Source organism: Mustela putorius, unplaced genomic scaffold, assembly GCF_011764305.1.
Source record: "Mustela putorius furo isolate JIRA1106 unplaced genomic scaffold, ASM1176430v1.1 tig00000145_pilon_pilon_pilon, whole genome shotgun sequence".
Classification (NCBI taxonomy): Eukaryota; Metazoa; Chordata; class Mammalia; order Carnivora; family Mustelidae; genus Mustela; species Mustela putorius.
The window spans coordinates 13,992,245-14,005,686 of NW_025421294.1; the positions used below are offsets into that span (position 1 = coordinate 13,992,245).

At 35.8% G+C, this 13,442-nt stretch overlaps 1 protein-coding gene across 2 annotated transcripts in view; it reads right to left on the reverse strand.

Annotated features, from left to right (window-relative positions):
* The window catches only part of MTREX (Mtr4 exosome RNA helicase), a 97,823-nt gene that overhangs the window by 71,453 nt on the left and 12,928 nt on the right, over positions 1 to 13,442 (reverse strand). For both annotated transcript variants that reach the window (XR_006605332.1, XM_004744652.3), the window contains exons 4-7: positions 9,659 to 9,721; positions 8,633 to 8,745; positions 3,117 to 3,291; positions 1,991 to 2,081 (exon numbers count right to left, since the gene is read on the reverse strand). Coding sequence is in view for 1 of the 2 variants with exons in the window: in XM_004744652.3 (XP_004744709.1) it covers positions 1,991 to 2,081; positions 3,117 to 3,291; positions 8,633 to 8,745; positions 9,659 to 9,721 (442 nt within the window). In the remaining variant the exon portion in view is untranslated. The remainder of the gene's footprint in view (positions 1 to 1,990; positions 2,082 to 3,116; positions 3,292 to 8,632; positions 8,746 to 9,658; positions 9,722 to 13,442) is intronic.

Here is a 13,442-nt window from a genome sequence, read left to right on the forward strand (position 1 = left end):
AAAATTATTACCTCTCAAGCTCAGTAATTAGAAATGTAGACCACTTTCCACAAAAATATTTTTAGCCATAGACCCTAAACGAAAACTACTTTCTTTCTTACGATGAATTTATCCAATAGATAGTAAACTAAACCACTAAAACCACAATGTACTCTGAAACAACAGCCTGCAAAGAGCAGCTCCAGACCGAATACTTTTCACACAGCATAACAAGAGTCCCATGACATTGTAAACAGTATTTCCATCTCACTTTGAGAAACAAAAGTTAAGGGGCGCCTGGGTGGCTCAGTGGGTTGAGCCTCTGCCTTCGGCTCAGGTCATGATCTCAGGGTCCTGGGATCGAGCCACGCATTGGGCTGTCTGCTCGGCGGGGAGCCTGCTTCCCCCTCTCTCTTTGCCTGCCTCTCTCTGTCTACTTGTGGTCTTTCTGTCAAATAAATAAAATCTTAAAAAAAAAAAAAAAGTTAATGGCTTGTAGAAAAGTTACAGCAACAAATTTTAAAGACACACCATTACTATACCATAAAACATCTTTCAACCAAATCACCCTCATGATCTCTACACCTGAAAGACAGATTTCATTAGCACCAAAAGTATGCCAGTTTTTATTTAATGGGAAAAACTAGAAAAATCAATTTGAGAGTTTCCCCCTAAAATAAAAAATCAGGAGCTCCTGGGTGGCTCAGTCATTAAGCATCTGCCTTCGGCTCAGGTCATGATCCCAGAGTCCTGGGATTATTGAGCCCCACATCAGGCTCCTTGCTCAGGGGGAAGCCTGCTCCCCCCCCCACACCAACTCCCCCTGCGTGTGTTCCCTCTCTCACTGTCTCTGTCAAATAAATAAACAAAATCTTCAAAAAAAAAAATCAATACAGGATTCCTGATTTCAAAACCTAAACAGCTCTGGTCAGAACTTAATTTAATTTTATGAATTCGAAAGCAGTGAAATGTTTAAAGGGCAAATGATTTCATAAATTGTTATTACTTTCACTATAAATACAGGCTAACTGAGGGCCTTATTTAAAAAAAAAAACAACTAAGTTTTAAGTGTGGACACGTTAAACATTTAACTTTTAAATGTTAACAGTACCCCTCCCAGTTCCACTCCAAATTCCAAGTATACTTACTTTTGCTTACAATAGTGTCATAGTTCACGTAAAAGAATATTTTTTTCTCATTTGTATTTTGTAATCCCTATTTAGTATTTTTAATCATAAACCTGCATTTCTTAGTTTTTAAAAACTAAAATACTAATAAAACCAAGTAAGCTGGGGCGCCAGGGTGGCTCAGTCATTCAAGCATCTGCCTTCAGCTCAGGTTATGATCCCCAGGTCTTGGGATCAAGCTCAGCAGGAAGCCTGCTTCTCTCCTTCTCCCTCTCCCACTCCCTCTGCTTGTGTTCCCTCTTTCATTGTGTCTCTTTCTGTCAAATAAATATATAAAATCTTAAAAACAACAACAATAAAACAAGTTAACTCTAGGCTAAAAGCTTTAAAAATTTCCTTAACACTTATTTTACTTATTTTGGAGAGTTCTCTATTAAAATCCAACAAAAGCTTAAGGGTGCCTGGGCGGCTCAGTTGGTTAGCTGTCTGCCTTGCACTCTGGTCATTATCTCCGGATCCCAGACTGAGCCCAGCATCAGGCTCCCTGCTAAGCGGGGAACCTGCCTCTTTCCCGCTACTCTGCTTGCTAATGCTCTCTCTCTTCCAAATTAATCTTTTAAAAAAATAATTAAAAAAATTAAACTAGCCTTAGTTCTAATTGTTTATTATAAATTTGCATTTTCACATCCAGAGTTACTAGTTAAAAGAAGCTGAAGTTAAAAACCCATCAGAAATACTATACCACGTTACCCACAATTTAGTTTATTAGAACTCTAGCCACATGAATAGTGAAAGCAAAATTTAACAACTACTTACTCAAAATTCCCAATGCCCTTTTGAAGGAAAATAAATGGCACACATCTCAGGAACACAGGAGAACATACCTGAATCTCTCATGTAATGAATTTCATCAAATATGACCCATGCTACTTCTCGCATAACTTCTGAACCTCTGTAGAGCATGCTTCTCAAAATCTAAAAAAATACAAATAATTTGGCAGTTCTCTCTAGTGAAGAATTTTGGAAATACTTTAATGGAAACATTAAAATAATTTAGGTTACTTATCTTAAATATATCTCATAAATCAAATAATAGTCCTTCTCTCATGAAACCAATATAAATGACTTCTCAACAGTTAGTATTCAGGCACAATTCATGGAGAGAATTATTATCCCCTCTATCTACATATATCTTAAGTATGAAGCCACTTCACTGTAATATAACACTCATCACAAGATCCACACTATCTAGGATATGAGAATAACTTAAACTTATCTTCTATTCAACATATGGTACTTTATACTGTTTACTGATTTTTTTCTACTTCCTCTCACAACATGGATACTTTCTGGCAACCATATCCTGATTTTTGACTTAAAGTAAATCTATACATGGAAAGAAATTTTGGGAATGGAAACTTACTTTGGGCACCAAAATGAAAAGTGAGCAATGCTTTTGGCTGGCTCTGCAGGCCAGAAGTTAATTTATATTCCCTATAGACCATGTCCTTGTAAAATGCAGGGATATAATACAAGAATGTATAAAAGTACTTGGTATGCCAAGACAGCTAACTGTGTTCAAAACATAAGATATTTTATGTATTTAAGTTTTAAGTAAGATTTAACTATGACTATGGGAAGAAGTTTAACTCACTTGGACATTTTTCAAAAAGTTATTTATGTATTTGTATCAACTAAAATGCAAAAAAAAAATCAAATGGAAGGAAAAGCCCCTACTTACATGAAACTGTATGCAGAACTGTCAATGTATTTTCATGTCACTGACAGTAAGTCTTTAAAAATATTTGGGAAAAAATTCTATCTATGTCATATGACAAGAAACAGGATTAGTAATTTACAACTAAATTTATGGAATTACTAAAGCACTCAGAAAATAAAGTATTACATTTTATCTATATAGAGCAACTGATAAAGTCTTATATATTCTAACCGTAGATACATTAATTAGAATTAAAAGGGAAAAATTGGATGAGGCACCATATAAATTACCTCTGTAGTCATAACAAGACAAGACGCTGTAGGATTAATAGTAACATCTCCAGTCATCAATCCAACATCTTGAAATTCTTCATACATTTCCCGGTATTTCTGGTTACTCAGAGCCTTAATTGGGCTGGTAAATATTACACGTTGTTTTTCCCTTAAGGCCAATGCAATGGCGTATCTAAAACCAATTAAGAATAAAGCATCTAAAACCTTTTCTTTAAAGTACATAATTTTTAAAATTCTATTAATATAGAATTATGTCCCAACTTCCCCTAATTACTTATCTTAAATGGACGTGGCAGAACAGAAATATCTTGTTCTGTTTACTAGTGACAAGCTATTAAAGTAATAATTAATAATAATTAATTAAGTAATGAAATGTAGTGGTCTAAATAAGCAAGAATATTTAACTATGGTCTATTGGCATTAATGTACTTAAACTGCTAATACCAATAGGTTACTAATGGTTACCCTATTTCTTGGAAGTAAAATACTTTTGATTCTATAAAAAAGTTGAGAGACTCTGCCCATCAGTTTATACATATATAAACAATTAGCAAACATGGGAAAATGAAATTTGTTCTACTGAGTTTCAAAAATAAGTTCATCTATATGTACTCTTTCCCCACATGTAATAATTATCAAATCATTCCTTGCCGGGGAATTATGACTGGTTCTAATTTTATAAAAAATCTTCCACAACTTTAGCAAACTGAGATATAGTAGTTTCGTAGGGTTGTTTTTTTTTTTAAGATTTTTATCTATCTGACAGAGAGAGACCATAAGCAGGCAGAGAGGCAGGCAGAGAGCGAGGGGGAAGCAGGCTCCCCTCTGAGCAGAGAGCCCAATGCAGTGCTCGATCCCAGGACCCTGGGATTATGATCCAAGCTGAAGGCAGAGGCTTTAACCCACTGAGCCACCCAGGTGCCCCAGTAGTTTTGTTCTTTTTTAAGGTAAATTCTATTAAGTATTTAAATAAAGACCATGAAATGATAACTAAGCTTAGCACTGTGGTAGAGTTTCCTTCTTTAAAATATAATTCTGGCCCACAACAGGCTTATAACCTATTTGCGGAAATAAAAATAATATTCATCACAGCTGTATAAACAGATTCCTCAAATAGTGAAATAAATAATTAAGTGTCGAAACACGGTCAAATACACAGTTCAAGAAATAGGTATGAAACAGAAAAGGATATAAAGATGCTATAATATATTAAATAACTGTCCACTTCTGAACAAAAAATTAGAAGATATAAAAAGAAAAAGGGAAGTATGATCCATACTCAGGGAAAAAAGCAGTCATGAGAAACTAATTCTTAGTTGGTCCAGATGTTGGACTTAGTAGACAAAGACTTAAATGCAGCTATCAGAAACACGTGCAAAAAAATGGAAGGAAGCCATGTTCTAAGAATTTAAAAAAAAGTAGAGGCTAATTATTAAACAAACAGGTCATCACAACAGAGAAGCTGAAACTATGACATAAATAAATGAAAACACTACAGATGAAAAGTGTAACAGAAAGGAAGAATTCACTAGATGGGCTCAAGAGCAGATTTGAGATGACAGAACAATGTCTGTAAATATGAAGATAGATCAACAAAAATAATCAAACTGAAAGAAAGAAACAGAAGAAAAAAATAGAGAACCTTGTGTCCCACTGGAAGATCCAAAGTGAGAAAAAAAAAGTTTTGAAAAAAATACAATGAAAACTTCCTAAATTTGTTTAAAAAATATAAATCTACAGATCCAACAAGCACAATGAACCAAAGCAGGAAAAAGTAAAAAAGAAGTACACATGGAAACACTGTCAAACTCTGAATAACAAAGACAAACGGGAAGTCTTCAAAGTAGAAAGAAAACATTAAACATTGTGAAATATTAAAAGACCGAAATCAAACTTTTGGAGATGAAAAATGCAATGTCTGGTTTGAAATACACTCGATAAAAATAAAACAGATTAGACATTGCAGAAAAAAGATGAATATACTTTAAGACCTATCAAGAAAAGGTGTCCAAGTGAAGAAGAATCAACTCCAAAAAACAAAATAGTAAGAAAGAGTATAAGTGGGCTGTGAGACAACCTAAAGTGGCATGACAGAAGTTTAAGTGAGTCCCCAAGGAATAAGAAGAAGGGATATGTTTCAAATAAAAAGTAGGTGAAAGTATCTCAAATGTGATGAAAACTATGATAAACATACAAATCTGAGAAACTCAAACATAAGAAACTCAAACTCAAACATAAGAAACCTGAGAAGAACTATGTAAAGTCACATCATAACCAAACTGCTTCAAAACAGTAACGAAATTAAAAAGAGCCAAACATCCCACCAGAGCAATACGCAAAGAAGCAGGAAAATACTGACCTATAATGAAAGGAAAAGTCAATCAGAACAGATGAAGAGGTAACACAGATGTAACAGTAATCCGTATGTTCAAGAAACTAGAAGAGGGACGCCTGGGTGGCTCAGTCAATTAAGTGCCTTCGGCTCAGGCATGATCTCAGGGTCCTGGGATCAAGCCTACATCAGGCTCTCTGATGGTTGGGGGGAATCTGCTTCCCTCTTCTCTCCCTCCCCCATGCTCGTGTGCTCCCTCTCTCAAATAAGTAAATAAAATCTTTAAAAGAAAAAAAAGAAGCTAGAAGAAAGTTAAATAGTAAGCAGAGATGTGGGAAATAAAAAGTAAAAACCACACACACAGGTAAACTATTAACAAGGAAAAATATAGTATGAGATGAAAATGCAATGAATGGGATTAATGACCTTATAGGCAATGCGGAAGCAAAGATTAACGAAATGGAAGATAGAGCATTAGAAAAGACCCAAATGAAACATACAAAATAGTATACACACAAAAAAACATACTACCAGTAAATCATGAGACAACTTTAAGTGGCCTAATGTAATCCTAATTATAGTCCTCGAAGAGGAGCCATAACAATGAAAAAACAAATCCAAAGCACAAGAAAAAACTACATGAAAAAACTACATCAAGCCTCACCAAAAACTGCTTAAAACCACTGTTAAAGATAAAATCTTAAAGCAGCCAAGTAAAAAAGATGCATTGTCTGCAGAGGAAAGGGGATTTCCTGTCATAAACTATACAAGTCAAAAGGTACTCTTAAAAGAATCAGAATTCTATATTAAGTGCAACTATCTTCCAAAAATGAAGACAAGGTAAAAGGTATTTAAGACATGCAAAAGTTGAAAGAATTTGTCATCAGGATATTTGTACTACCATAAACTGTGAAGGAGTTTCTTCGGGAAGAAGGAAAAATAATGCCACACAGCAATCTGAATCAAACAACACGTCAAAACATATCAAAATATTTTGAAATCATATCAAAAGCATTTCCTAAATATACCAAGTCACACAAAACAAAATCTGTGGGGCAGCTACAGCAATATTAAACATATATCTATACCACTAAATGCCTGTATTAGTAAAAGAAAAGTCTCAAATCAATGACTTTACCTTTCCTCCCTAAAAAACTAGAAAAAGGAGATCAAATGAATCCCGCAAATCCAAATCTAAATCCTAAAATAGAATAAAACTGTAGACCAATATCCTTCATGAACATATATGCAAATGATAGTCTACCAACAGGAACTTTTTTGGGGTTCCTACATCCCAGAGAAACATGGTGGGGGGCTCCCCCACTCACACAGGAAGCAATTCTTACTAGCAGGGTGTCTTGGGATTTTAATTAAATGCTGACACTCCCCAGAGATAGCATCAGATTGTACAGATTAAGGACTCAGTTCCTCAAAGACTGCCCTCCAGCCCCCAATTGCCAGTAGCAAGCCCCAGCCCAGTTACCTGTGCTTCTGATCAACAGGCTTCAGACTGAAGGTTCCAACAACTTCCTCCCTGGTATAGATCAATGCTAGAGTGGCTCGCAGAACTCAGGAAACACTTACTTAACATTTATCAATATATTAAAGAATATAAATCAATAACCAGATGAAGAAATATGTAAGCAAAGGACAAAGAGCTTCCATGCCCTTTCTATCCAGGAGCACACTCTTCTGGACCATCTCTTTAGGGACATCTGCACATGTTCCCCAACCTGGAAGTTCACCGACCTGAGTCCTTTTGGGTTTTTATAGAAGTTTCACTCCATAGTCATGACTAAGTCATTGGCCACTGGCTGATTCAACCCCCAGACCACTTCTATCTACCCTGGAGGTCACACAAGAGGGTCTATGGAACTAAAAGTTCCAAACCTAATCACATAAGTGGTTCTCCTGGCTATAACCCCCATCCAAAAGTGACATCTCTAACCTTGCTCTATCGCATGAAATTCCAAGGGTTTTAGGAACTTTGACTCAGGAACCATGGTTGAAGAGCAAATAAAAACATGAAATGTGTATTTGGTCTTCCAATGACCAAATATGTATTTCTAATAAATCATAATATTGTTTATTCATAGGGTTATATATATCACAATCCTACAGGATTTATTGCAGGGTTTATCTCAGAGCTGTGTATTATTTGAAAATTAATGTCTTCATCATAGTAACAGGAAAAAAACCATTTGACAAAATACAACACCTAAATATTCTGTATGCGCATGCGCACGCACACACACACGCAAACTTAGAATAGAAGGGAACATCCTCAAGTTGATAAAAGACATCTGTGAAACACCTACAGATAACAGCATGCTGATGGTGAACTTAGTATTAGGAACAAGGCAAAGATGTCCTCTCTCATCACTTCTATTCAACATTGTACTGGATGTCCCAATAAGTGAATAAGGAAAGACATTAAGAGTACTGAAAATAAAAAGGAAAAGTGTTTTTATTTACAGAAATCAAACAGAAAAACTTAAAACTTTTAAACGGTAAAATAAGAAACAAAGTTATTTTAAAATTTCATTTAAAAAGCACAAAGAGAACAAAAATGGAACAGAGAAGCACAAGATAGCCAGAAAACAATTAACAAAATGGCAGTAGGTACACACCTATAAGTAATAACTTTAAATGTAAACAGACTAAATTCTACCATAAAAGACAGATGGCTTAATGGATTAAAAACTACACTCAGCTATATGCTACCTAAAAAGATTCACTTCAGAGTGTAAGGACACACATACATACTAAAAGTGAAGGAATGGAAAAGGATATTCCATGCAAATGGAAACCAAAAGAAAGCAGGGGAAACTATACTTCTATCAGACAAAACAGACTTTAAAACAAAGACTATAATAAGAGATAAAGAACAACATTACATAATAAAAGGGTCAATCCAATAAGAGGATATAAGCTAACACAGGAATACCTACATATATAAAACAACTATAAACAAACCTAAAATTTCCTTTATATATTTTTTTAAAGATTTTATTTATTTGACAGATACACAGAGCATAGGCAGGGGGAAAGGCAGGCAGAGGGAGAGAAGAAGCAGGCTCCCCGACAAGCAGGGAGCTCAATGCAGGCCTCGATCCGAAGGCTGATGATTATTAACCGACTGAGCCACGCAGGTTTTCCTTTAAAAAGAAAAGCTACTCACTCAGCGCATACAGTCTTTCCTGCTGATGTATGTGCAGATACTAAAACAGACTGGTTATTATCAACACACTGAATGGCTTCTCTTTGAAAAGCATCAAGAATGAACGGGTATTCCTATAAAAAGAAAATAATAATATCTGCATGAAAATTATCTAACCACTATCAGAACACACTGAAAATCAAGAAATGCTAACCCCAAGAGGCATTCTGGGAGCATTTCTTTATGATTCTATTTAGGAAATACACAACCCAATACAGAAAATTAGGAAGAGTAAAAAAACACCTTTCACTTAATGGCAAAGAAGTTAATTCTGCGGTCTAATTTTTAACTTTGCTAATATACACATTATGTTAGTTACTATATAGTAACATTACCGTTTATCAACAACATGTTTTGCGGTAGGCACTGTGCAACACATTTTCCATATATTATTATCAAAAATCCTCACAATAAGCCCTAAAACAGATATTCTTTCCTTTCACAGATGGGAACTCTGAAGCTCTTAAGTCCCTCACATAAGTTCACTCAGCAGACAGAATAATATAGCTCTACTAGACTTTTAAGAGTTCATGCTTACTCCCATCATTCTGCCTACTTAATTTAAAGAAAATATGACTTAGAAAATTTCCATTAATCACTTAAGTTCTATGATCACTTCCAAATCCATTTAATATAAGCATCAGAGTTTAAGTTTCATTAGAATTTTGTTAAACTCCCAAAGCTATATGTATAACTTATTATACACATGCTTTTTCCCCTAGAGAAAGGTTGATAACTTCCCTCTGACTCTTTAAAAAGACGGAGAACCATTACTTTCATTTTTAAAAATCTCTTCACATGATTTTTTTTCTTTTTATCATGGTTGTTTACTTATGTGGTTCTTACTATATTTGACTTCAGAAGGCTTCTTCTTGGTTTATATACACTGGGAAATATAAAAAAATCTCATTTGAAAGCATTTATCTTTAGAAGATTTTTAGAAAAGAGACATAAAACTATATAAACTGTATTGTCTAGCATACAGACCTTTGCAGCTTTTCCAACTCGAGGTTTAAGTGGTAAATAATCTTCATCTGCAGGAAGTGCAACCTGATGTGGAAAAAAAAAAAATCACCAACTTATTATTTGGAGAACTGATACATTCAACACTCCATAATTAATGACAGTTTGAAAAATATAAGTGATAGTGTTCAATACAGTCTTAGACACTAAAATCAAATAGCTGCCTTTAAGGACAAGACAAGTACTAAAGTGAGAATATCAAAAAACCTCTACCTGCGTTTATCTAATGGTAACGTAATTAACACCTAAGTTTATCTCCCTGAAGAAACTGTCTTTATTAAGGTCTAGGGCCTATCCAAGTTTTGTATTTTCTATAGTCTGATACTAATAAAAGCTAAAAATAGCTGACTGGACATAAAAAGGGATGTTACTACACAAAAAGAAAACTATGAGGAATAAAATGATATTCCCTATTTGCTAAAACAAAACTTCTTTTCCTCCAGTGAAAATTAAGATCTGGAGAGCAGCTCATAATGTATCTAAATTCCCAAGAATCAAACCATTTAGTATATAAATCCACAGGGGCAAAATAAAATACACACAAAGATTAGAAATAATTTACAGTTATAAACAAAATTTCAGTATGTATTACATGAGATTACCCATCTTAGAAATACTAAGAGCTTGGGGTAATTTCCAAGCTGACCCTTGAAACAAGACAGGATTTGAGGCAATTAACTTTCCCCAGCCCCACTCTGAATGTCGAAAATCCATGTGTAACTTTGGATTCCTCCAAAACTTACCTATTAGTATACAGTTAACCAAAGGCCTTACCGATGACATAGTTAAATGCATATTTTATATGTATACTATACTCTTCCAATAATGTAAGCTAGAGAAAAGAATATTAATTTAAAGATAATCCTAAGGAAGAGAAAAACAAATTTATAGTACTGTGTTTATCAAAAAATACCTTTTAAGTGGACCTGTGCAGTTCAAAATCACATTGCTCAAGAGTCAACTGTATAATCACCTTAATGTGGGTAGTATTTTGAAAAGATCTAAGTAGATACTAATTATAATTAAGAAAAGTGAAATTTAGTACATTACGAAACCTAATGAATAATACCCAGTAAAATGAATGTGCTAAAAGAAACGTGACATTCTAATGACTAACAGACACATGAAAAACATGTCCATCATTGGCCATCAGGGAGATTTCAAATCAAAACCACACTGAGCGGGGCGCCTGGGTGGCTCAGTGGGTTAAGCCGCTGCCTTCGGCTCGGGTCATGATCTCAGGGTCCTGGGATCGAGCCCCGCATCGGGCTCTCTGCTCAGCAGGGAGCCTGCTTCCTCCTCTCTCTCTGCCTGCTCGTCATCTCTGTCAAATAAATAAATAAAATCTTTAAAAAAAAAAAAAAAACCACACTGAGATGCCAACTTACACCAGTTAGAATGGCCAAAATCAACAAGACAGTACACACCAAGTGTTGGAGAGGATGTGGAGAAAGGGGAACCCTCTTACACTGCTGGTGGGAATGCAAGTTGGTGCAGCCACTTTGGAAAAAGAGTGTGGAGACTCCTCAAAAAATTAAAAACAGAGCTACCCTATGAGCCTCCAATTGCATTACTGAGTATTTACCCCAAAGATACAGATGTAGTGAAAAGGGTCATATGTACCCGTGTTCATAGCAGCAATGGCCACAGCCGCCAAACTGTGGAAAGAGCCAAGATGCTCTTCAGCAGACGAATGGATAAAGGAGATACGGTCCATATATACAATGGAATATTATGCCTGCATCAGAAAGGATGAATACCCAACTTTTATATCAACATGGACGGGATTGGAGGAGATTATGCTGAGTGAAGTAAGTCAAGCAGAGAATCAATGATCATATAGTTTCACTTACTTGTGGAGCGTAAGGAATAACACGGAGGACACTGGGAGAAGGAGAGAAGGGAGCTGGGGAAATTGGAGGCGGAGACGAACCATGAGAGACTGTGGACTCTGAGAAGCAAACTGAGGGTTTTGGAGGGAAGGAGAGCGGGGGTGTTGGGTGAGCCTGGTGGTAGGTATTAAGGAGGGCATGTATTGCATGCAACACTGCATGTGGTGCATAAAAAAATGAATCTTGGGACAATGAAAAAATAAAATTAAAATAAAAAGGGAAAAAAAAGAAATGTGACATTCTAAATGGAACTATAAAGGGGAGACAACAATTAGAATTTGGTATTGCACACATTAAGAAAAAGTAACTTACCAAGTGTTTTTACTAATGAATGAATACCTCCACAGGATAAAAAATAGTTTTCATTTGTCTTTTCCCTTAATAACCATATATTCTCCTTTATTAGGATTCTAAGAAACTTCTATGTAGTTTCTGATTCCCAGCTGATAGTTTGATAGTTAGACAACTACTTATCCTAAATTTCAGGAAATGTCATGCTTTTATATACCTCCATCTGTTACGAATATGACCAAAGTGAGTCTATCCAAGAAAGCACAATCCTTGGTACACTGACAAAATCAAATTTCTGGTTCTAGAAATCTGAAGCCGGGACCCCAGATCATGGTATTATTCCCATCGAATATGATCAACCTACAGTGCTATATCAGATGAACTTTTCCCTTTCACATCTCTCCCTATCTCCATCTGCAATTATGAGCCAGTCCTGTGCATGTGTGGGGACATGCTAGTACATTTGCCTAAGTTCCAGCAAATACCATTCAAATTCACCCCCAAGTCACTACTTCTCAGGCTGAGGGGTGATATGTCTGTGCCCTAGAGGGCAGATGTGGGAATGGGACCTCTGGTACATTCTATGACATAAAGAACATCACTGAGGAGCAATTAAGATGTTAACTTCTGCAAGATTTAACAGAAGAAAGAGCAATAGATTATGTTTTCACATGTATGAGAATCAAAGAGTTTTTGTTTTTATTTTCTGAAAACAGTCTGGGTAACACTATCATATGACAGGAAAGACACTAAAAATCAGAAAAATAGAAAACCAGTAAAATGATCAAGAGTCAAATAAACCTCCCATAGTCACTGGTGACTTCTGCCACAGAAGTTTGGGAGAAATGGAGAAGAAATCTAATTGCAGTAGATTTAAAAATGAATGGCGGGGTGCCTGGATGGCTTAGTGGGTTAAGCCTCTGCCTTCAGCTCAGGTCATGATCTCAGGGTCCTGGGATCGAGCCCTGCATCGGGCTCTCTGCTTGGCAGGGAGCCTGCTTCCCCCCCTCTCTCTGCCTGCCTCTCTGCCTACTTGTGAATCTCTCTCTATCTCTGTCAAATAAATAAATAAAATCTTAAAAAAAAAAAAAAAATGAATGGCAAGTTAGAAAGTCTAGCAGGGATTCTCCTAGCAGAGCACTCAAAAGCAACTCTGAAAAGGGACCATATCTCTTTGTAATCAGTGAAAAATACAATATTTCTGTGTCTCAAAGATATATATTGAACTAATGACTACAAAATGGGGGGGAACCCAACATACTGGCTGTAAAGCAACCTAAAATAAGAGAAGCTTCTGAATATTCATACGCTAATAGGAAAGAACAGAGAGAGAAGATATTTGATGCCAGAAACTACCAAGGGAAAATGGACTGATTTACGGCTTTGTGAAAGAAAGGTAAGTTACACTCAAGAACATTGGCAAAACAAGCCTCCCTAGCATTGCCTTTTCCTTTGAGTGGATGTGACAGGTACAGACAGGCATGGTGAAGAAGGTTATAAACATAACCTGATAGCCTCTAAAAAAGTAAAAGCTATAGTTAGCTGCAAAAAGTGAGTAGTAACAG